Below are 26,597 nucleotides of genomic sequence, written 5' to 3'. Positions count from 1 at the left end.
GCTTGGGAGATGTTTGTATTTGTGTATTTGTGGATGTCATCGTCGTCATGAGTCATGATGACCTTATAATTTATCTCTGAGTACAATTGTAGCCAAGGTTACAATACAAAGGATACACAATAGAAACCACAATACAAATAATTATAATAATAAGGGTCTTGAATCAGAAGTAAAATGGCATAATAAAAAGTTCTTAAAACGGTACCTAAAAACAGCCCCTTAAACATAAGAGGTACAATCTCAAGTAAAAGTGTTACAAAATACAAATGGGGGCACGGTGACATAGTCGGTAGTGCTGTCACCTCACAGCTAAAAGGTCCTGGGCTCGATTCCCGCTGGGGATGCTGTGGGTGCTGGGGGGCGTGTTCTCTCCTCCGCGTCATCAGTGACAGTGCCCATACCCGATGCGGGGTTGGCGAAAGGACCTTTCTGGGTATAGTTTGCATGTTCTCCCCGTGTCCCCTAGGGTAGGTACCCTCACAAAAACATGCAGTAATCCTGGTCTCTAAACTACCTCCCCCTGGCCAGCCGGGGTGTCTGATGGAGGGGAAAGGAACTGGTTGGAATAACGTGTTCCTTCCACGCGATCCCCGTCCGGCTGGGGAAACTCTCCCCTTTCAGGTGAAAAGAAGCAGCTTGCAGTCCTCATGCAGTTTTAGGACCTCCTCATAAATGAGATGCTACTTCTCAAGAGGCTATCCTTTCAATAAATCCTAAGCAAATATGCAATACTTGTGCACATGGAAGGAAGTATGTCAAGTCATGCATTACTCTCCCTGAAACATGTTTGAGCTCAAAAGCTTTTTTAGGCTTCCGTTAGATCTTTCTGAACACATGCCCCGCGCAGAGAGTTGTGTGTGTTTCATTATGACAATGAAAGACTGCTAGAATTGCAGTGGCATTGTTGTGGCATTCTTCTCTATTCTGTATGGCAATATAATATAACTAGCACATATTATGCAGCGATTGGACGTGGTCTCCCTACTTTTCCATTGTGACATACTGTATGTAGGGTAGCCGACAGCCCATCATTTCGTCATCCTATTATTTCCGACTACTACTACGTACTACGTACGTGGCTTTGCGTGCAGTGGTTAGTAATGGGGTTAGGGTTAGGATTAGTAATGGGGCGAGTCGGACCAACCCTCGGAATAATGCGACACTTGCGGAAATTTGTTAAGGACTTTGGCAAGGCAACAATGTCACTGTTTGTCAGACCACGAAGTATACATGAATGTATATAGTTGTTAAATAACGTGTGATGTATTACATTTTAAAAGTATCCTCCTCATCTCAACCCCTCATCTTCTGTTATTATTGCACAAAAGCATTATTCAACCTGTTCTGCATGTTTCTACAACATACTGTCCATGCCCAACAGAAACAAACTTTTCAGTATTACCCGTATTGCTTCCTAGATCATCAGACTCCCTACACCCACACTTTCTGATATGAACAATAAGAACATCACACTTTCGATATCAAATGGCAGTATGGCACTTATCATTCCATGTATCGCTTTTTCAACCTCAAGCCATCTTCTGGACAATGATAGTAGGCTACAGAACTTTGCTGTGGAAAAAGGTTCGCTTCAGTAGGAGTTTTGTCCCCTCAGCCATCACGGCATTAAACAAACTGTTATATAGTTCTGTGTACAGTGGGGACCTCATGTTTGTTTTTGTTTTTTTGCCTTGATGCTATGTTTTTCTCTGCTATATTATGTGTTGTTTTGTTGTGGCTGTTTGAACAGACCTGTGAAGACGAATATCCTTCGGGACAATAAAGACTATTATTATTATTATTAACACCGTTTACATGGAAAGTGAGTTAAAGCCAGGGGCAACATTCATCATTCATTTACATGGAAAGTGAGTTAAAGCCAGGGGCAACGTTCATCATTCATTTACATGGAAAGTGAGTTAAAGCCAGGGGCAACATTCATCATTCGCGATCTGAACATTTGCCACGTGTGTATCACACATAAAGCTCCTGTCTACTCGTCTAGGCCCAATAAAAAGCCACATTTGGTCCAAAGGTCTGATTTGTAGCCAATTGCTCCCTGTTTGATTTTGCTACTGGCACTGGACCATATGCTTTCTCCTCGAGACATCTGAGCATTAACTATCATTAAGTATTATTAGCCTACTTATCTTCAGATGTGAACGCCAGAATATAAATATATATTTTTCTTTTCTGGGGGAAAAAAAAGGAAAAAGAAAAAAAAGATCTGATTCTGATTAGCCCTGTACTTATATCTTCAGACCCTTCACACCTGAAGGTTTTTTCTTAAGTGAATTAAACGTTATTTCAACCACTCTATACGTGTGGTATAGACCAGGGGTTCTCAACGTTTTTGGCTGGGGACCCCCGGGAAATGCTTTGGCCATGTGCCTCGTGTCTTGTAGATCTGATATATTTTCTATGAGAAGATGATGGCTGTGTGGTGCATGTTATTGCTGTGGAGTCTAGCAGGGATGGGTCCGGGGGCATGTTCCACCAGGTACCAGAGCCTGGATGGGTCCGGGGGCATGTTCCACCAGGTACCAGAGCCTGGATGGGTCCGGGGGCATGTTCCACCAGGTACCAGAACCTGGATGGGTCCGGGGGCATGTTCCACCAGGTACCAGAGCCTGGATGGGTCCGGGGGCATGTTCCACCAGGTACCAGAGCCTGGGTGGGTCCGGGGGCATGTTCCACCAGGTACCAGAGTCTGGGTGGGTCCGGGGGCATGTTCCACCAGGTACCAGAACCTGGGTGGGTCCGGGGGCATGTTCCAGCAGGTACCAGAACCTGGGTGGGTCCGGGGGCATGTTCCACCAGGTACCAGAACCTGGGTGGGTCCGGGGGCATGTTCCACCAGGTACCAGAGCCTGGGTGGGTCCGGGGGCATGTTCCACCAGGTACCAGAGCCTGGATGGGTCCGGGGGCATGTTCCACCAGGTACCAGAGCCTGGGTGGGTCCGGGGGCATGTTCCAGCAGGTACCAGAGCCTGGGTGGGTCCGGGGGCATGTTCCACCAGGTACCAGAGTCTGGGTGGGTCCGGGGGCATGTTCCACCAGGTACCAGAGCCTGGGTGGGTCCGGGGGCATGTTCCACCAGGTACCAGAGGCAGCATATGGCCGTCATCTGTTTCCCGTTGGCCCTAGGAAGTGTGGGTCGGGGGGTCAGGGTAATATTTATGTTTATGGCACGGCTCCAAACCGATCGCATTTCAAAACATTCTAGTCTGAGGTATTCGGTAGTTTCACTTGTGAAAAATAGAACCACTTGCAGGATATACTCACGAATGCACACGTGCGTCAAGCTGTGCAGCGTCCACAGATCCCTGCACTTTGTGTATAGGCATGTAGGTTTAGTCTACGCCCGTGATTCTTCTCCCAACTAGTGTGCCAACTAAGTGCCTTGGGATTTGGTGACAGCCACACATCAATATTGTGCTATATGCATCAGACCCATACGGGTCCATTTGGTTTCATTTTTTACACTTTCAAGAGTTCAATTATTGTTAAACATCTACATTACTTAAGAAGTCTACACTATTTGATAGGGTTCCCAATCTGATCGGGTGTTCGGAGATCACGTTATTTTCAAAAAATTGGAATCGAATCGGGAGCCAAAAAACATGATCGGGACATCCCTAATATCAATATTATATCCATAATTCCACATCATATTATACTGGATATTGTCTGTGATTTGGGATATTGTACTATTGTGATATATGGCATAAACGTGTTCTATAAAATATAAATATCGGATCGGGAAAAATCGGTATCGGCAATGCTCAAAATCAAATGATCGGAATCGGAACCGGGCACAAAAAACCCCATCAAAGGACATCCCTACTATTAGAGAATGTAGAAGAATTGTTATTTTGATCATCGTTTACCTCTCCTAATGGTACCAACATCAATACAGCATGGAATTGTGGACAAAATCTTATCCGACAACAACAAAAATATTCTTTAGTCTTGGGTCTGAGTCAGGCTAAATGTGGCTCAGATGCAGAATAAATAATGGGCCTTTATATGAGAATGGTTGAAAACCACTGAATTAAGTGGTAAACGTGGTAAGCATAAAAAAGGTAAAAGGCAAACAAAAACAGATCTCCGGCTTTGATTTAAAAGAACTGAGAGCTGTAGCAGGCCTGCGTGCGGTTTTCTGGGAGGTATACAGTATGTTGCGACCTGAAAGCTGCTACTCCAGGTTTAGCTGTGATTCTGGGACAGAAAGCAGACCATGTCCCAGATGACCTGAGAGGTCTGGATGGTTCATGATGTAGTACAAGATTAAAGAAGTACGCTGGCCCTAAATCACCTAAATCATACAGTGCTTCAAAAACCACAGTAGTATAAGGAAGCCTAGTGGAAAGATCTAAGAACTGGACTGATGATACAATAGGGCTGCCAAGCGATTACAAATTTCAATCAGATTAATCACAGTTAAAAAAAAAAAACTATTCATGATTAATCACCATTCGAACTATATGTCCAAAATATGCCTTGTTTTTCCTGTATATTGTTGTGGGAATGGAAAGATAAATGACAGAAGGCGCACATACATTTAACGTATATGTATGTAACTTGAACTAAAGATTTTCAGATGGGGGTTGGGGACAAAAACATTAATTTGGGGGTCCCTGACCTGAAAACATTTGAGAATCACTGGTTTAAATAATAATAAAAATGTAGAAGCAAGCCCAAATAAGCGACTACACTTTAGAAACAACAAAAAATAAAAGGCAGCACGCAAATAATAAAGCAGCCCAAAGTCGCTTAACATAAGCGGATTTGTGTGTTTCAGTGTCAGGCCTCTGGCCTCTTGCCTGAAGCCACTCTGACTTTTGGGTCCACTCCTGATCTGATATGTGTTTACCCAACATGCAGTTAGGTATTTTAAGTAAGGTATTTTGTTCTTTCGTTTAAACATTTGTTTTTTTTCCTTCAAAATGTAGGCAAAATCTATGCCCGGCTTAGACTCTAGTCTTCCTCCATTATCAATGGTCAGAAGTTTACAGTTTTTTATGAAATCTATGTCTGACAATGTACTCTGTTTTGTTTAACCTGAGTTACCGTATGTCTAACCCATTCAGAATGTGGCACAAATCTTTAAATATATATTATTTCAGAGCGAACTCTTTTAACTCAAATCTTTGCTTCTGGGGGGGGGGGGGGGGGACCTGGAACAACATATACATATATTTGGACACCCAAATTGACACACATAAACTGAACTTATTTAATTTAACCACTTAAAATACCACTTAAAATTACAAACATAGCTGTTGTTACACGTTAAAGCTAATCAGCAATCAGCAGCATCTGCTGATCAACAATTATTATTTATCTTTTAAACTTTTGAAAACTTAAAAAAAAAAAACGAACTGAAATATATGGTCTGGGCTCGCCTCTTGCCCTCTCGGGTGGGGTCAGAGGTGAGGTCTGTGGTGATGACAGCTAGTTATAAACGTGAGTGACAGAGTCATGTGTAAAAGTACAGCAGGGATGGCTGCTCCGCGCCGCGCACAGAACAAGCTCCACAGGTGTCCATGATGGGAATATCAGTCTTGTTTGGATTCTCACTCAGGAACACTTTGGCCCCTCTTCCACCGGTTCAGTTCTTTTTGGTTCTTATAGTCCATGAGCCCCAAAATTGGAACGTTAATTATAAATTGAGTGTGCAAAACCATATACCTATATTAGATTGTTATCACCATGAAACTTCCCAAATTGAGTACTTACACGAAGACAATGATTTATTGTATTACAAATTTTACATGTTTAAATATGCAAATGAGGCATTATGTAGGAAAATATGCAAAATAATCGAAAATATGAAAAAGCTATACTATTGTGGAAGGGTTATCATGTATTAATTTACTTGTATTGATCCTATAAGCTATTTAATATGTGGCTCGTTTTTCTCACCAATTTTGGAGATCTGGCTCATGGACTAAGAACCAAAAAGAACTGAACCGGTTCCCATTGGGAACCAACCGATGGAAAGGGGATTTGAGTGTAGTAGACCAGTGGTTCTCCACCTGTGGGCTGGGGGACCACTGGTGGGCCATGAGGCTATTTCAATTGGGCCTGCCCGGCACATAAAAAAAAAACATGATTTTAATGATAAATATAACATTAAATACAAAATATATTAATCCTGCCTAGGGTATAAATCGAGTTGCAAAGTGAGTTTAACGTTGTTTAATACAATCAGATAGGACTTCTCTGTTTGGATGTATGGGCTGTCAGAAAGTAGTTTTTTGACACTCAATAGGCGTTCCGGCATAACTTACGGGTATGAGGATTATGTCGCGTGCATACCTCCTACTTGATTGCTGGTCACTCACGTACTTTTGCTTTTGGCCAGAATCATAGGGTACAATCCTCATACTAGTTGTAATACATTATCATTATGTTATGATGCATTATAATTACAATTAGTTACAATGCATTATAGTTCCATTATTTATAAGACACTATTACGTGGTCATTGGGTGCATTTAGTACAGTGAACAACATATAATTAAATCTACGCAAGAACATCAAAATGTTTCCGCCTAACACTGATGATATTACAATAGACTGTACCATGGAACATATCCACAGGTCGGCATATCACAAATTGCAGTTCACACATTCCATTGCTTTTGATAACAACTATAATGATATGCATGGCACATGCATGTGCCACGCGGCGGTGGCTCATGGGTATAGTGACTGGATGGTAACCGCAAGGTTGCCAGTTCGAACCCGGGCTCCCCCAGAGTTAGTGTCGAAGTGTCCTTGAGCAAGACTCTGTCTGAACCCCTAATTTCATGTTTTTTCAATGTTTTTGCCACGGACATACAAAAGGAGCAATAATATTACCAGAAACACATAAAGAGATAGCCCTGAATGACCATATAATAGGTCTGTAACTCTTGAGAGTGTACGAATGGACACTTTTGGTCCATTTGGTTCCATTTTACATTCTGAGTTAAGGGGATCCTTTCAAATAAAACATTTGAGAAGCACTAGTTGGACTCTGAATGTGTGCCATACATGTCGGAGTAAATAAGTGTGAAACACATTCTGAAGAAAGCCCAGAGACTTGACATTCAGTAAATTGGGTCTTATAATCAAAATAAGAACATAATGAAAATCTAGAGTCTGCCACGGACACATTTGTCTGTGTACATATTGATGACCCCTGGGTTGGTTATAATGATTACAATATAAGTTCTAACAAAAGGGCGATGCACACCTCAGAAGGCTACTGACAGGTGCGTAGGGGAATATCATCGGTCACTTAGATGAAGGTCTAAGCGACCGAAACGTCGACCTAGTAATGAGCAACATTTGTGCGGGACACACAGTGCGGGACCTTTTCTTTGTCTTTCAAAGATACCCTTTTTAATATATAAAGTTCAACATTGCAGCTTTAATCAGGCTTTCTTCTGCTGTAAACAGCACAGTGGGCAGTTATAGTATGTATAGACATGTACAGTATACAGTGCTAAATTCAATTCTCAACAACAGGCATGCTTTTCCTCTTTGTACGCTTTTTGGTCAAACACAGTGCGTAGCCAATATTTACTGCACCCAAGTGTATTTGTTATTTGCCATAAGTTATGTTTGATTAGTTTGTTTAACTACGGTAATTATTTAGGTGAAAACCACGTATAAGCCCTTTCTGGTTTTCCTTTCTCACCTGCATTTATTTTCTCTGTTAATTATGTTACTTCTTTGTATTGTTTAGAAAAAAATTAACTAAACCAAAGGGCCTCAATGTGCTGCCTATACGATATCAGAGAGCACGAAAAGTCTAAAAGTGCACGCACGCACACACGCACGCACGCACGCACGCAGTGCCACGCACGCACACATGTACGCACACATATACACACGCACACATACACACACTTCACACACTTTCAGTAGATGCAATTTATCACACTGCTTTGAACTGTTTCTACCTCTAAGGGATGGTTCAGATGACGCACAGATGTCACACATGCTTTAAGTGCACCCGGAGGGCTTTCTGGTGTCAGTCAGGTATCTGTTTTGGATCACCGGCCTGTTAGAGGAGTTGATGGTTCTGTTTAAGAAATTGGAACATGATGTAGGTGTTGAGTAGAGACAGGGGTCCCCTAAACAGAGTAAAACAAACTTGGTGACAGGACTGTGCCTCCACATCGCACCACAAAACACAATGCATGACATTTCACTGGATTTATGGACTATGTGCAGTATGTCATGTTTTACTCAAAGTGAGAGAGTGGCCGTCTTGTAGAGGCTATTGAGCCTAAAAAGGGAGGCGGGCAGGCAGGCAGGCTGGCAGGCAGACATTGAGTAGGAGTAGGGCACAGACACCTCCTTCATATAATTTTATATCTCTCTGACCCCAATCTACAACGTAGATTGTAGACAGTGTTGTACAAATTTAAACAAATGGACCCTGTAGATAGATACTGTAGTGTAGATAGGGCTGTCCCCGACTAAGGATTTGTATAGTCGACTGATAAATTTGCTGTTAGTCGACTAATAGGGGATTCACACTATGGTCCCGGGTGCGCACTCGGGACCACTTGGCAGATGTTGTGGTAGTGTGAATGATGCGTACCGTTCCCGGGAGCGGATCGCCCAACCGTCCCCGGGACCGCATGGGGGGCGGGTCTCTGGACCGTTGAAGTGTATTCAGATACGGATCGTTCCAATGTGAATGCATGCGTACCTAAAGAAGGAAGTGGACTGTTTTTTTAAAAGAACGTGACATAATCTCTAGTCGACGAGCCAAGCGTAAAAAAAAAAAAACACAGCCGCTGCACGACGCGTAACACCAGCGCATTTCTCAACGCCGCCCTTCTCCTGTTGTATACACGCAGCACCGCAGTGCGCGCTGATCTTATTCTGCGGACTACACATGGCTCTTGGGCTTTGCTTGGCACAGTTTCCAAAGTAAAACAAAATAATAATAATGCTAAAGTAGAATCCATAGCAAACTAATACACTGGAGCACAGAACTGACTGACACAGTGAATAGAAGGCAGGCTGACAGTGAAGTAGTATAACGGCAAAAAGCCAAAGAGGCAATGCAATTCAGTGTGTCTGGATTTATTTCAGACAATGTCGCACAGTTGATGGTCAGTGTCCGGGCGCGCCAGCCATCAAGCACACCGTCATCAGGAGGATTAAAGTGTGTTATGCAAGTGTACCCGGGTGCGCTGTTGAATCTCGGGCAATGTGAATCATGGCCATCGGGGACCAGGCAACCGTATTCGGAAACGGTTCCAATGAAACGGATTCAGTCCGTCTCAGTGTGAATCCCCTATAATAGTCGACTGAGCAAAAAAAAAAACTGACCACCTCTTAGTCGATGTTCATCAATTATTATTATTATTATTATTTTTTTGCCCCAAAAAAATGTATATAAAAATACAATATTTACAAAAATATACAAAAATATTTTATTATTCCACTAGGTCTGTGGGGGACATAAACACATTTGAACATTCTGACAGTTCAAATCTTTTTTTTTAACAACTGAGAGGCTTGTCATTAGCCAGATTGAGCACAGCAGGTGAGATTGAGATTCTGGAGTTATCAGGCCAGCGCACCCCCACCCCATTTCCCCTCACTGTATATGTATCTTTTCCCTTTTTGCTTCCTATATGATGAATTCCTGTTCTGTTCTTTAGCTACATAGAAGTGTCTATTTGTATGTCTCTAAATGTTTTGATGAATTGAACAATGTGGACCCTGTTGTAAACAAGTGTAATGCTTAATTGGGTCGTCCACTCACAGTTAACAGTCTTTGTATTGAGTTTGTGCTTAAAATGTACTGTAAATTCTACAAACTGTTAATAAATATTTCAATCAATCAATCAAAAGCACTGTGCGATTCAAGTCACAGGCAGTGGCACATTGCCACACAGGCAGACACACTCCACATGCACATTAGAGATTTGAACAGTCAGAATGTTCAAATGTGTTTATGTCCCCCACAGACCTAGTGGAATAATACAATATTTGTGTATATTTTTTGTAAATATTGTATTTTTATATACAATGTTTTGGGGCAAAAATAAATAAATAAATAATAATAATAATTGATGAACATCGACTAAGAGGTGGTCAGTCGACTGAGACCCTTTCCGATCGATTAGTCGACTATTCGACTAATCGAGGTCAGCCCTAAGTGTAGATAAATATAATAATGGTTCCTAACTATCAATCATTTAGCTTGGGATCTCCTAGAATGCCCTCAAGGGGGTCCCCCTCCCTGGACCCCACCTTATTAAGATCCAGCGCTATATAGTGTAGCAGACATATCTACAGTAAGAATCCAATTAAATCCATTCAAGAGGAATTTTATACTCTGCATTATGATGTAGGGATGTCCCGATCACGTCTTTTGGCTCCCGATCCGATTCTGATCATTTGATTTTGAGCATCTGCCGATACCGATTTTTCCCGATCCCATATTTATAGAACACGTTTATGCCATATCACAATAGTACAATATTCCAAATCACAGACAATATCCAGTCTAATATCATGATATAGATGTAACATTGATACTTCACGTTATATCACGTTTCATCATGTTTTTGGCTTGCGATCCAATTCCGATCATTTGAAAATGACGTGATCGTCCCCCGGTTTTTCCGATCACCCGATCCGATTGGGGAACAAGCCTAATTATAATGAGTATACAATTACAAGTGCAAGAAGAACCAAAGTTACAACTGCTTTGTGGGTTTCTCCCAGCCAGGTCTTTAGACAAACTGTACAACTTCGCTGAGTGTGCCGGTCTGCACCTGATCCTGGGCCTCAACGCGCTGCACCGCAACCCTGACAACTCCTGGAACTCCTCGTCCACGCTCAGTCTGCTAAAGTACAGCGCCGGGAAGAAGTACAACATCTCCTGGGAGCTGGGCAACGGTCAGTACACGACACCAGTGGTTCTCAAGGGTCGCCAAATTATTAAAAAATAATGTTTTAGTTTACATAGTATACACATAGTGCATGCATAAACTTTCCTTAATGATTATATCTGGTTTCAGTATTTATTGATGATGTATTTTGGCTATTATTAAGGTTATTGTAGTGGTCAGTTTGTATTGGTGGTGGTGGTGAGGGGGCGGAGCGGGGATGACGATACATGGCCAATGCATTTCCGGTGGATGGTCCCCATTCAAAAACGTTGAGAACCCCATGCACTACACCAGTCCCTGTAGAACCCCTGCACTACACCAGTGGTTCCCAAACTTTTTCATGTCAAGGACCCTCAAGTTGACACTAATTACTATAGCCCCGCGGACCCCCATTTGAAAAGCAATGGCAGGGACTCCCCATAAGAGAAGATGTTTACGGCTCTAGCAGTGATTCTCAACCAGTTTAATATCAGGAACCCTGTAGTTTGACATGCATTAGTCTACGGACCCCCCATTTAATGGCATTTCTATCTCTGAGACCCCCATTTATATATATAAGTTAGTTTAACTCTGAGAGTGTACAAAATGTACACTCTCAGAGTTACAGACACATAAGGGTCCATTTGGTTCCAAACTATCATTTAGCTGGGGACCCCCTGGAACTCCCTCAAGGACCTCTGGGGGTCCCCGGACCACTTTGGGAACCACTGTGACCTAAGGTTTCTGAAAACCTGATTCATTCTTTTTTTAAATAGTTATGTTGCTACACATGTATTATGAGACACAGAGAGCGCGCTGGCGTCAAAGGTAGAACAATGTATAGGTTGCACTATATCAATTAAGCAACTTAAGTTGTGTGCGCTTCTTCCATCACTGTCTATAGTACACATCGACTGCATTGATGTCTAACCGCAAGGTTGCCAGTTCGAACCCGGGCTCCCCAGAGTTGGTGTCGAGGTGTCCTTGAGCAAGACTCTGAACCCCAAATTGCTCCCGATGTGCTGGTTGGTTCCTTGCATGGTTTCCGCCGCCATCGGTGTATGAATGGGTGAATGTAATGCACAATCTATGTAAAGGGCCTTGGATAAAGGCACTATATAAATGCACCATTTAACATAATTTATAAATGATCCTTCAGTGTAAATCAGGAGCCGGTCATTATTGAGGAATAAACCCTGACACTGACAGGGTGATGCAGGACCAGTGGTGTAATAGTGTCGTTACGATGGGGCCCCAGAACAGGCTGTTCAGGACGGTTCAGGACCAGTGGTGTAATAGTGTCGTTACGATGGGGCCCCAGAGCGGGCTGTTCAGGACGGAGGGGCCCCTAACCCCCCCTAGTGCAGGCTATTAAGCACGCGCGCGCACGCACGCACACGCACGCAGATTGTGTACACATGTGGACTTCACAAATCACACATGGTAAACGACCTCATATTACTTGTCAGCTATTTAAAACCGGTGTGTTTCTTTATTTTTTAAGCCAATGTTAAATGTAGGACATTTTCCCTTCCGCACACAATGACTATGCTGGCGAATAAGCAGTTTGCAGGTTGTGGGGCTTACAGATCATAAACGTTAACGCACTGCACAGACTCTCATCATGATGAAACGGAGACTTGACATTGGACGACATTACCCAGCAATCATCCTTAGCATAGTGACAGAGAAATACAAATCTATTTATTCAACTGAATACTAATACTAACTACTAATTGCTCTTGGCAGCTGCAGGACACTCACTGATTGTACCTTGATGTGAGTTGTTAATTTCTTTGAACGCAGGGCAGGTGTCAGGCACGTGCAGAGAGTGTTAGAGCGGCAAGGGCTGACATCCCGTAAGAGGGCACTTTTAGACAAAAATAGCAGATCTACTTGAAGATCAGCTATTTTTTGGGCGCAACCCAGCAATTTTTAGCTAGTGGAGATGCGGTGTGTACGACATTCTAACAAATTTGTTCAACACAAAATGCTGCGTTCAAGTTCAGGAGACTTTGGAAAAACAGGAATCGTCCTGAATGCTGCCTTCCGGCATGGCATGGAAAGGAGAGGAGAGGAGGGCATTTGCATTTCTTTCACCATAGGAAATGCTGCATTCGTGGTCTGGAGAGGGCAGTTGTTTTACAGACGGGTAAAAGGGGCAGGGGCTGAAGCCCCCTTTGATGTCTGTGTGTGCATGTCCCTGGCAGGTGTACTTTAGAGGCGGAAATGTGAATCACTTGAACAACATGGGCCCCAAAGAGGAGTGGTCTTATAACCAGATGGGGTTTATTTCTCCATAATGACGTCTGGCTCATAAGCCTGCACTTAATAAGTAAGAAAATGGTGAAGAAGAAATAAGTAGGCTATGAAAATAGTTCATAATATTATGCCAATGATATCCGTCCACGCCGGCCGGCTCACAAACCTCTGGTAGTAAATAAATGCTGCTCATATATGAACCACGATTCCGTTGCTGCGTTGACTGTTTCTCAACCCACATGTGTTCAAAAACATTCTTTTGTTTTACTGTTTAGCTGTATAAAATGACATCATGTGTTTGTTTACTTGGCCACCATGTTGGATACGGCAAAAACATGCCCTGGGGATTAATATGGTCCAGGTGCTCTGCCTATTGATTAGGCCATAGGTCCATAGCAACGCTAGCTTTGTTCTCCATAGCAGCGCTCTGCTATCAAGAAATAACAGACCAGAGAAAAGAGAAATAAAACCAGAGAAAAAAATAAGGCAGTGCATCGGTGATAATCTACAAAATCAGCCGCGCTACGAGCTTGTAGTAGGTCTTCTATTTTTTTTTTATCGTGAAAATGTGGCGCAAATCTTTGAATATATATTCTTTGTAGAATCATTCCCATGGTCAAAATGGGTTAATGTGCAAGCTCTGACGGCCGGGCTGTACTGGGACAGATCGGAACCGGAACAGAAGCAGCTAGGTGGCTGCACCGTCCCTCTGAAGGCGAGGTGGAAAAATAGAGCAAAAAAATAATAATCACGTGCGGAGCTTTCGCACAACCTGCGCACCGCACCTGTGCTCAGTGTAGCCGGGTTCTGGCCATTGATTATAGTGGCAGCGTACCGTGCAATTCCACACCAATTATGTCCCCAGTGTAGCCCGGCCCTGACAATACTGTTGTTGACTAGCGTCTATGCTGGCACATTTACAATATTAAAACAGCTTAAGTGCCTGGCCCGTAAATGCCCCAGCTTGCCATAGCCGTAAAGGACAGTTTTGTTTAATCCACGTTAATCGGCGATTGATTATCATCACGTTAGCATGCCGCGACCACGTGAAAACGGCCAAAATTCCCACAAGCTGTCTTTATATGCAGCATTATGGCTCATAATCTGCAAAGAAAATGCTATAAACTGGTGTAGTTATTAAGTGTAGAGGTTATTAAAAAACATCTGGCATGGGGCACCACCCCATCTGCTGGCCATCTGACAGAATGGCATCTATCCTGTTGTTAATAATGTTATTAGCTGCAGCTGTGTTGCTAATAACCTGCCACGCCTCAGCAGATTTTTACCTGTACAGTAAAACAAACAGTTCAAACAATAATTCTAGGGCATACATGGGTATAGTATGATATAGTATTGATTTCAGCTGTAATTCCAAACATGACCCGCTTTAATTCAGTCTAGTGACTAGTATAATAATGTAAATTGTCTTTTTTTTATGTCCAATGTATTTGTATTTAGTTCATAAAGTTAAACATAAATATAACAAAATGTATTTGAAATTAAATAAAAAAGTTACTTTTCAGGAATCCAATAAAAAAAAATAGAGAAAATATAAATAAATCTTGATTTTTGAGCTTGTAGATCAGCTAGTGAGTGAGTGTGGATATATAGTGGCCCTCTCCATCGTCAAAGTTGCCCACCCCTGGTCTAGGGTGTCGTCATGCCCCTTCAAACGTCACACACACAGTTAAGTACAGTATAATGCACAAATGTATGCTACAGTAGTATAAGCGCACGCACGCATGCACGCACACACACGCATGTGCCTTTATGTTACCGTTCAACCGTAGTTCAAATGCAACCTGACACAAATTGAGTCATCGCATGACAACATCGGGCCCTAAAATAAAGCGTTTTTTTTTTTTTTTTCTTCCTTCCTTTCGGGGAAACGCAGATCCCTGGCAGCGTGTTTTGGGGACTTTGCGATCCCTCCCTGAGTCCCTGTGCACTTGGCCTGTTCGTAAGCCCTCGCTGTGAGGCCATCTGTCAGTGTTCCTCCCAATTGCTCAATTATCCCTGTTACTACTGGCTGCCGGGCACCGCCTAGGAGAGCGCTCGCTATATCAGTGGTGGAAAAAGCACTGAAAGTTTTTACTTAAAGGACCACTTCACAACTTTTCAACCTATTTTCATCTAATTGGTCCTCACTAATGACTAATAGCACAAATTTTGTTCTACTCTGTCTGTGTCTCATAGGAGGGCTGTGGGCATTTCAGAAACCCGTCCACCAGTGACATCATCGATGGGGAATCCAAGCTAATAGAAACGGCAGGCTTTCTATTCCTGTTTAACAGGAAATCTGCCTGGAAACGATGATGATGTCACTGGTGGACGGGTTTCTGAACTGCCCACAGCCTTCCTATGAGACAGACACAGTAGGAAAACAATGTGGTATTTTATCATGAACATTAGTGAGGACCAATTATATGAAGATAGTGTTGAAAAGTGATGAAGTGGTCCTTTAAGTAAAAGTATCAATAGTGCAATATAGAACTATTCAGAACTACTCACTACAAGTTAAGTTAGTATGTAATTTTTCTAAAATCTTGTCTACAAATTTCTAAACGTTTTCCAACATGTTCAAAAATGTTCAGACATTTTGGGGCGTCCCGATAGCTGAGTAGGTTGAATGAATGAATAGTTTATTTCGGTGCGTTGCAGTTACAGTACATGGTAAACTTCATCATTTGCTTATACAAAGAGGTGGCACCGAAAAGGTCTAGGGTGAAGCCTAAGCTTATTTTGCCTATAGCCTTTTTTAAGAAAAGAAACAAAATACAATGGAAACAGAAGACAAATAAAGCATTAAGGTTTAGGGTGCATACCGCATGGGCTCAGAGAGGCGCTTGACATGCGAGTGCCCGTCGCTTCCATTAGCCGCCGGGCCAGACCATTTTGCTGCATGTCACTCCCCTACTCTTCTCTATTCTTCGTATTACAAGGTGGATATGTGCCAAAGTGAACCAAACTTTGGCACATAATGTACATGTCATTTACAAATGGACAAATGAACGCTGCCAACTTCCTCTGCGGCTTGTTGTAAAAAAACTCAATTCATAAAACCACACTCGAAGCTGCTCTGACTATAAACACACACGTGCGACCGCATGTACTGTATCAGTATTTCAGCTTTTTATGTATTTATTACAGTATAGCACAGCCTTTTTTGGGGGGCCTGTTGCTTCACTCCCCTCACTGTGTCTCCCTCTGTTCGCTCCACCAGAACCCAACGGCTATCGCAGCATGGTTGGTCGTTCGGTCAACAGCACCCAGCTGGCCCAGGACTACAGCGTGCTGCGGACGCTGCTGCAGTCCGTGCGCTACTACCACCGCGCCCAGCTCTACGGGCCCAACGCCGGACGGCCGCGCAAGAACGCCATCCTGCTACTGGACGGGTGAGCCTTTATGATTGGATTGATTGATTGATTGATTGAATAGTTTATTAGACAGAATGCATGAACAGCAACAGAGTACAGTCAAACACTCTGTCCAAAAGGCATAGCACCAAAGTCCTGTTTCTATTTTTGGCCCTACTGTGTTATGTTATGTGTAATAACAACAACAAATCTAATCATCACATGCAGTAAAGAGCTGCTGAAAGGTGGATTTTCAGGCCTGTTTTAAAAGATGCAAGTGATCGGCAGGGAGGGGGTCAGGGCATTCCACGCTTGGGTGCATGGCGGTGCTGTAGGAGGAGAATTTACCCATGTTTGTTTTATAAGTGGATGGTAGGTACCAGAGCGTTGTTCTGGCTCCCTCTAGTTTTGTGGCTGTGGGTGTCGCTCACTTTGTTTAGGTAGTTAGTCAGACAAATAAAATAATTCCTGAACCTGGCGGTATTATAACCTCGCGTCACCAGGCTTTCCACCTCTGAGGAAAGCCTGGTCTGTGTTACGAAATTGCCGTGTGAACCGGTCTGGAGCGGATGATATCGCTACGTCATGTTGTAGTATTGTTGTCAGGCAGGAAGAATCACCCGGAACTTCCTTTTCCCTCAAACCGGAAGAAGAATAATAAAAGCTCTCGTAGCCTGTGGCTTTTATTGAGAAAAATCGATTTGACGGGAAAGGAACTTCCGGATGACTACAGAACAATACTACAACATGACATATCGATATCATCCGCTCCCGACCGGATCATAAACCCGAAAAGGAATGCTGCCCAGGCTAGGTGGTATCTGTTGAGATGCCGGGATGTGGTGGGTCGCGAGGGGGAAGTTCAGCCGAGGGGTAAAATAATGGTGGTGTAGTGTTGCAGTTTTCCATTCCATGTTAGGGTTGTCCCGTAGTGGAAAATATGCAACGGATAGATTCTGGACTATCGCCGTGTTTCAAGATGGGAAAGGTGGTTGGTGCTGCACTCTGCGCATGCACGCACGCACGCACGCACGCACGCACGCACGCACGCACGCACGCACGCACACACGCACACACGCACACACGCACACACACACACACACACACACACACACACACACACACGTTGACAATGTCCTGCCACTACCCCCTGCCCCATCACACGCACGCACACACATGCATGCACGTACACACAGACACACACACACACACACACACACACACACACACACACACTTTAATGTGTGGCAGTGTTTATGGAGTGTGTAGGTTCCAGCTTCTTGGATCCAGTTAGACTGTCAGCCTAAATAAGGTGTCACCTGATTGATGGCGTGACTGCAACAATCTCCCACCTGTTCACTGCAACGTTGGTCGTAGAGGAAGACCCGTCCCTCCGTCTCCACCGTGGTAGTCTTATCTCTAGCACTGGAGCTGTAGAACAAACAGAAAACACTGTGCCATGGTCAGGCATTCTTAAAAGGATCCCTGGCTAATAAGACAAATATGCCTTAAAATATTATACTTGCCCTCTAAAACTAAAATAAAAAAATAAAAACACCATAAATAAAGAATCTTTCAGTCAATAGGGACTACTCCCGTCGCAAGTTGATGATGTCATATGCTCATGTGTGGTCTAGCCCTATGGAATGCATATGCTAATAAAAAACAACTTAATACTTCCTAAAGTTAATATTTAAAATACTTTTTATGTGCATTCCATAATTCCATAGGGCTGGACCACACATGGACATCATCAACTTGCGACAGGAGCAGTCCCTATTGAGTGAAAGATTCTCTATTTATGAAAGAAATAAAATATTTAGGGTGTTTTTATTTTTTTAGTAGGGCAAGTATAATTTTTGAAGACATATTTGTCTCATTAGCCAGGGATCCTTTTACAGGCCACTGATGACATAGAGCTTGTAATAGTGAATCTAACCTGATTCCCAAGCTCATTTTATGAGTGCACATATCTTTAGGGAATATAAATCACAGATCCACTGCTATACATACAGCCATATAAAACATGAATGATGTTTGGCTGACTTTTCAGTCCGAAATAAACGACCTTCCGTGGCAGAGCAATAAACACAGATGACATTCACAGATAGTATACTGTGATCATGACAGTGGGAGAGGTAGGCCTACAGTATGTCCATCAATTAGAATTACTCTGTAGTCATAAAAAATTATGTATTTATTTTTGTAGGCCTGTACTGTATGTATGTAATGTATGCAGGCAGGCAGGCAGGCAGGAAGGCAGGCAGGCAGGAATTAATTATTCATTCGAAGCATCAATGGTATGAATCCAGTTCAATTGAAATGGGATAGTAATGGTCATGGTCAATGGTCTCCTCTCAATGGTTCTCTCTGCTTGCTGGAATCTCAGTTGTGCAAACGGCGCGTCCCTTGTGATTAAAATGAACCGCCAACTAGGATAATTACTGTAATTTCCTCACATCGAAGCACCTTCTAATATTTCTCATTGAAATGACCTCTGGTGGTTTTCCCGTGACCACGTTTATGCTATCGTCATTCCAATATTCCTGGATGGTGGCGGACACAGCATTTCATAAATTCAAATATATATGGTAGATCTCCTATATGCATGTATGCGATGGCTTTTTGTTTTGAAAAGCCACATCTTTGGAAGATTGTCGTTGAAGATGAGATGGAGCTCTACTAGTCTAGACACGTCTGATTATTGGATGATTATTTCTGTTACAGGCAGCTGGATTCATTTCTCTCTGAGTCTCTGTATCTACAGTACACGCTTGCCAGACGCAATTTCTGATCCTCATCGCTGCAGCGATCAGCAGAACTTTGAGAGGCGCCTTTGTTGATGGATGCCGTTACGTTCATTATAATCAACTCCTGCCTGCATGCTCATAGTCATTTTGAAGTTGGTTCTGGGATTTATCACCTGGTGAGAAAGTGTCTGTTTTCAGTTCAAATGTGGTTCAAACAATTTGCAAACCGTTTTTTTATTTATGTTTTGTTTGAACTGAATGCATCTAAATGATTTGAACCGAAAAACACCCTGGAGAAGTTAGGTGTTCAGTGTCTTGCTCAAGGACAAGGTTTCGGCCATGAGCCTCTGGGTCGAGCTGCGATCGAATGTTCTATTTCCAGAGCAGCTGCTGCTATACTGGTGCCTCATCATGTAGCACTGCTCTTACAAACTCATTGATTAGAGCGGCCATACAAGATATAGTTATAGACTGTGTGTGAGGACAGCCTTTTCGGTTCTCTGGGGCCAGACGACTGTAAATATGTAACGGTTTTATCATGTGCTATATCCCGGGTCGGGATTCAGACTCTGGTCTCTCGCTTGGGAAACTAAACATCTATCCCTGCATCTAAGAGGGGAACTCGAGTAGTTGGCCAGGGAGATACTGTAGCTTCAGGCATTATAGCGTCCTCTTCTATCCTATATCAACAGTTCAACACAGTTCCGGATTAAAACACTAGCATGTCTGAGAGGTCATTTTGACCGTTTTGTATTTATTTTGAAGTCGATTATCTTTGCCCATGAAGCTTTCAGAAGGTTTCCCTTCCATGACCATCATCATCCATCACCATTCTTATTCTATCATCTCAGAAATGTTTGACATCTGAAAAAAATTCTAAATGTGAATTTAAGCACATGCTACTTGTGTCTGTACACACTTAGTAAGACAATCAGGGACGAATGAGAGTGAATATGTAACGGTTTCCTCAGTAGCTTGGGGTGCCAGGCAGGTGTGTACCTACCAGAGAGGACTTAAGGCTCATACATAGTCTGGTTTTACGGTGGTGGGGTGACCACCGAACTACAACATGACGTCACGCGCCGCGGTGAAGAGCAAACCACCGCCACCGCTCCAGCCCTTCGCTCTGTTTTTACTCACCACCGCTCAACGTTATTTCAGCTCCGGTGGTCAACTCACCACCGGAGCGGTGGTCATCTCACCACCGAAAATCCAGACTATGAATAGGCCTTTAGCCTCTCCTTTTTTATGTAGCCAGGTGGTTCAAGGAAACTGAAATCCTTAAATGTGATGGATCAGAACAGGATTTATATTGAAACCAGGGGTTATGGGTTAAATAAAACAACTAAAGCAGGAAAGCATTCAATATTCATATAACGAAAAATCAACAAATCATGATTTGCCGGTTACCTGTGAGTGTGATTTAATGTCCCACTCGGTCAACTCAAACAGAGGCAAACAAGCCTCCTGCAGCAATTCACCTCCTCCGTTTACTTCTCCTCCCTGGATTTTATCACAGAGGAGTTTGAAGAGTCTCGACGGCAGGCCTTCTTCTGCAGGGGGTGCATACGTTTCTAAACATGCTCTAACTCGAGCTATAAACAAACCGGTAGAGAAGAGTGCAGAGTGCTGGACACTGTCCTTCAGAGCTGCTGCCAGCACACAAACTGTTTTCTCACACCCAGAGTGACACACCTGTGGCAACTATATCCTGAGTAGGGAGATTGCCAGGTGTCAATCATCGTTACATGGTGATGGCCTGTTAGTCAATTAAGAGTCACTTAAGAGTCACTTGTGACTCTGGCCGTCACATTCCTCCCCCCATGGAGAAAGACGACCAAGATTGAGGGAGGCGGGTCGTCACAAATATAGCGTCTGACTTTTAACTACCATTGTTAAATGAAAGTGAACAACAGTCAGTGTTCCTTTAAACCAAAATAGAGGCTATAAAGTTAAGCCCCTTGCATGCTACAATGTCATTACGTTTGTTTTTACGGTACCCACAATTTCCAACAGTTGGGCATCTTCGTATTTCTCAGGCCACATCTGGGTTTTTCCCGCTCCTCTCTTGTGCAATCCCACACATTTTGAATGACATAATGGGAAAGTATAATCTGATATAAATCTCCCAATTCATCACATTTACTGCAGTCAAAAAGATAATCTATCTACTTAAGCTACTATGTTTTATTGAATATCAACATTCATAAATTTGCTGTGTATTAGGGGGAGAGTGTGTGTGTGTGTGTGTGTGTGTGTGTGTGTGTGTGTGTGTGTGTGTGTGTGTGTGTGTGTGTGTGTGTGTGTGTGTGTGTGTGTGTGTGTGTGTGTGTGTGTGTGTGTGTGTGTGTGTGTGTGCGCGTGTGCGTGCGCGACAGTGTTGGTGGCGAGTTAAGTTCTTTGCCTAGAAATAGGCCAAGAATCCTCCTATAGGCCTCCTATGTTGCTCACACTCTGACATCATTCCTTCATGTCTGACATGTCAACTAATCATTAGTCTTATCTGCTAGATTGAGGATACGATGCCGTTTATTGGGTTTTTTGTAACAGTAATTATCGCTGCGTATTTGCCTGCACTCATGCATCATCTTGATACAAGATGTTCTGTAGCTGAAATCAGGCCTCGTTTATGGGATTTTGATAGTCTGTGATAAAACTTTATATTTTTACTATTCTAACCACTTTGAACTTGTCGTCCCTATTTCGGGTATGTCCAACATTTTCATAGTGAAAATAGCAGATGTCCACATGTCAAAGTGTCCTTGGGCAAGACACTGAACCCTACATTGCCTCCAATGAGTTGGTCGGTGTGAGCTTGCCACCATTGGTGTGTGAATGTGGGAAGTGAGGACGCTGGCGTCGACTGTTCACCGCTTCACCTCCCAATGTATGAATGAATGAACCATTGTAAAGCGCTTTGAGCACTTGGAAAAGCGCTATAAAAATGCAATTCATTAAAGCCTTCCCTCTTGCCAACAATGGCGTTCACACTGGTGCCCATGTGTCCATAAAAATGCAACAACATGCAATTACAACCACTATATCAAACATTATTAAACAAGTCATGTTCATAATGAGATGTGCAGTATATCGTTCTGTCAAAATGCGGGGCTTGCGGGCATGCAGAAAGCAAGTGCTGAAAATACACAGATGGCACAGGGATTGAGACATAAAACCACAAAGTGTGTGAGTGCGTGCTTGCGCTTGTTCGTGCGTGCACGCGTTCACGTGCGCGTGTGTGTCCTTCGCTTGTTTCTAGCTTATACAGACAACTGTGATCATGCATTGCACTGCATTTTTTTTTACTCTGGTATATTTTGATTTTTACATGATTCATGTCTGAAAATCCAAATAAACAAATTCAAGTGCGTGCGTGCGTGCACCACCTTCACCTATAGCTCTAAATGGAAGATAGATTAGCATGGCCACTCAGGAGAGAGTAGACACCAAGACCCCGGTGGTGGTGGTGGTGGTGGTGCGTCCGTGTGTCACAGTCGTAACTGTTAACGAGGAGGTGATTGTGGTGTGTTTGACACTGCTACAGGCCGCTTTGACAGGCTCAGCCGCTCAGCCTCGCTCGGGAACGGGAGGTTAAGTGGACATAGGACTGCGTAACACTCCCAAAGATCACTGCTGGACAGACTAAACAAATTGGAGTATAGTGGTGAAAGTTGTGTCGCTGTGACACCGTGTTTAGAGACAGGAGGGTTTGTCTTAACAGACTGCTAGTGCCAAATAAGGAGTGTTTTGGGTCAGGTATAGTCTAGCTTCATGTGCACGTGCAGTCGTGCATGCACATTGTGTACGCACGCGTGCGCACGCACGCACGCACGCACGCATGCACACACACGCGAACACACTATGCTGTTTTACATTGACATCAAAAACCGGACTTGTTAAAGGACCTATAGCATAAAATTCAACAAAAAAAAGAACCACTGTATTTGCTGAAAGCACACTATAAACTCCTTAGAGTTCATTTAACTCTGAAAATGTAAAAACATTAATCAAATGTCCTTTTGGTCCACTTGCATTAAATGTGTACACTCTCTGCATTCATGTGTTGTTAATGCCAAGTTCTGCTTCTGTTTCATCAAACAGTGGGACATGTTCAAGACAATGCAGCATTCAGGTGTATACACTACATCACTGTAGCAATTCATACATATGATTCATTTAGTTTTTTGTTTTTGTTTTCACGGACAGGTTCATGAAGAATGCTGGTTCTGTGGTGGATGCAGTTACGTGGCAACAGTAGGTATTTTACCCTTTTGTTCTTCTATTTATTTATTGCACTTTCCCTAACAAATCTAATTTACTAATATAGCTTAGTGTATGTATTCTACACAGTAAAATCACATACTATAGGTCTGTCCTTTCATAGTCAAATAATTGATTCATTGAGTGTTTCGGTGTTAGTCGACCAAGACTTCATTAGTTGTTTTTATGCTTCTTTTCCATGCTGAATTAATTATGTCTTTAAGAATGTTGAGCACATCTCATGTAAAGTTCTTCTACATTTTATTAGTTTGAGTTTTTAAACCAATTAATGCCCAATTAGCACTTGAGTGAAATACACTCATAAGTGTATAGACAGTATATATATATATATATATATATATATAGTGTATAGTTACACAAGTATATAGGCCAGTAGCCACCCTGAAATCAACAGTAGAATGTAGTGCGCCTCTCAACCTCTTTGACCGTATACAGGCCGGTCTCTACCCGATTATATGCTGCAAATCCAATTTGACAGACTTGTCGATTAAAGATGTTATTGCCGTGTGTTTTTCATGTGTTTATGAAGTGACAGTACTTCAGTGACATCACAATATCCCCTAACCCCTCCCCCTTTATCATACAACAACAGCTGCTTCAGTTCAGGTGGATCACCACCCATCACCAGGCAAACCAGGCATACTTAATGAACTGGTGGGCGTGTCCACATGAAAACGGCATTTTAACAAATACTGTACACTTTTTTGGAAAAACAATTCTTCCTCCTTATATAGTAATAATACCTGATGATCATGTTTTAGGCTTTTTTTTGTATTTATTTATTCAGCACAGTATAAAAACAATACAGTGAACATACAAATATAAGAAGGGTAAAGTGCTAGACTGAGGCAAAAAGCCCAAAGGGCTTATACGAGACCTGTAAAACACAATGAAACATTGTACAAGAAATATATAATATCCAGAATACACGATTGCACTATAAAAAAAACAAGAAGAAAAGAAGAGAGTCGAGGACTAAAGTATAGTGTCAGTGTATAGACTGGAACTCACCTATGCTTTCTATGGCATATAGGCAGCTTCCGTCATGCAGGATCCTCCGAGAGAAAGTACACGCATCTGCATGACATGAGACTAATTAATTAGAGCGACAGAGAGAGAGAGTGTGTGTGCGTCAATTTAACAATGGTGCAGACGATCAGAAATCAGCAGAGAGTGAGCGACGTTTTCGCTACTGTATTGTAATTGAATGGACTTGAGTGGACTATGTAAATTGTATTTAATTTGGAGGATAACCCCTTGAGATGCATCATCTCATTTTAGAGTGGGTTCTCGGGCACAACACAATGAATACAGTACATAGACAACACAATGAATACAGTACATAGACAACACAATGAATACAGTACATAGACAACACAATGAATACAGTACATAGACAACACAATACATCAAGCATGACAACACACAACACAATTAATACAGTACATAGACAACACAATACATCAAACATGTCAACACACAACAATGCACTTACAACATCAGGAAAACATAGATGCTCTCCAAACCACTCAAACACTACATCCAGATCAGTACTAACACATGCTAAACACCTTACAAAATACTGACCTGAGCGTATGAGTATTATGGCATGGGTCACTAAGTACTTGGAGCTGATGGTAGTTGTTGCGCGCCACCTCAGCAATCCATCTCCCAGGGGTCTCGCTTATAGTGGTTTTCAACCAGTGGTCCTTGAGGGGGTTCCAGGTGGTCCCCAGCTAAATGATGGAGAGTTGGTAACCAAATGGACCCTTAACCCTTAATTAGACCTTTAACTATTGGGAGTATAACATGAAACCAAATGGACCCGTAAGTGTCCATACCCTCTCAAGAGTTTTTATTGTTCTTAAACAATTGTTATTGTTCATCATTACTTTATTGTTAAACATAAGTTAGTGTCTACATAATTAGAGAATGTAGAAGAATTGCTATTTTGATCAACGTTGTCTGTTGTCTCTCCTATGGTACCACTATCAATACAGCATGGAATTGTGGACAAAATCTTATCCAACAAAATGTTCTTTACTTTTGAGTCTGCAAGGCTAAATCTCATCAAATGGTGGTCCGTGGCTCAAATGCAGAATAAAGAATGGGCCTAAACCACTGGTCTATATGTCTATAAACCACTGGTCTATATGTCTAGTCCATTGGAAATGGGATTGACACCTTCGCTCTCGGCTGATACTGACAATATAAGCCACTCTGACCTCCTTATTTACGTAGAAGAGAAGAGGACAGCCCTACTGGACACTGCCTCAATAGAGCGTCCCAGTCCCGCCCCCTTTCATGATGATGCCAGGCCCAGGAAATAGTTCTCAATGCATTTTTCCCATAGAGATTTCAAAACGTATTTATTTAAAGACCTTATAAGCCAACTCTAAGCCAACTCTTGTTGTGACAAATCATGACAACAAACACAATATTTTGGACCAAACAAATAATTACAAAGAAGAAAAACAACAAAAAAAGTCTTGTAACCTGCCTTTTTCTTCTTTCTAATTATTTGTTCAGCCCGAAGATTTTTGTTTGTTGTCATGATTTGTCACGACAAGAGTTGGCTTTGTCCGCGGCGTAAACGTCTTTAAATAAATACTTTCTGAAAAGTCTATAAGGAAGATGAACAGGGATTTATTTTCCGGGTCTCTCAAGGGGGCGGGACTGCGACGCTCTATAGAAGGTGGATGCCACAGCCTTGCTTACGATGCTTAAACCTGTACCACCATGTACCTCAGAATGTAGCAGCATAGCCACTCCTACATTATGGATTAAAGCTTTCACTATGCATGGCATCGCTGCTCTGTTAGTGACAAAATAGATGTAGCGATTCCATTGGCTCTCATGGCATATAATACACTTAGGCTACATAAATGAACACGAGGTACGCAGATTCTGCCCAGACTTGAAACGCTCATAAGTGGGCACTTTTGGCCCAAAATAGCGAAAATAGCCGATCTACAAGCTCACAACGCGTCACGCTGCGAGTCTGCGACTACTACTGAGTCTACAGCTTATAGATCAGCTATTTTCGGGGT

The 26,597-nt window shown here is 42.6% G+C and overlaps 1 protein-coding gene across 1 annotated transcript in view; it reads left to right on the top strand.

The window, feature by feature from the left end:
• Positions 1–26,597, top strand: part of hpse2 (heparanase 2) — a 121,683-nt gene that overhangs the window by 49,892 nt on the left and 45,194 nt on the right. Inside the window, exons 4-6 of the mRNA XM_083775341.1 lie at positions 10,753–10,926; positions 16,384–16,555; positions 23,473–23,520. Coding sequence (XP_083631467.1) covers positions 10,753–10,926; positions 16,384–16,555; positions 23,473–23,520 — 394 coding nt within the window. The remainder of the gene's footprint in view (positions 1–10,752; positions 10,927–16,383; positions 16,556–23,472; positions 23,521–26,597) is intronic.

This window comes from Protomyctophum parallelum (genome assembly GCF_964188405.1).
Source record: "Protomyctophum parallelum genome assembly, chromosome: 10".
Classification (NCBI taxonomy): domain Eukaryota; kingdom Metazoa; phylum Chordata; class Actinopteri; order Myctophiformes; family Myctophidae; genus Protomyctophum; species Protomyctophum parallelum.
The sequence above is the reverse complement of the archived record's forward strand: the minus strand, read 5'-3'. Positions and strand labels throughout refer to the sequence as shown.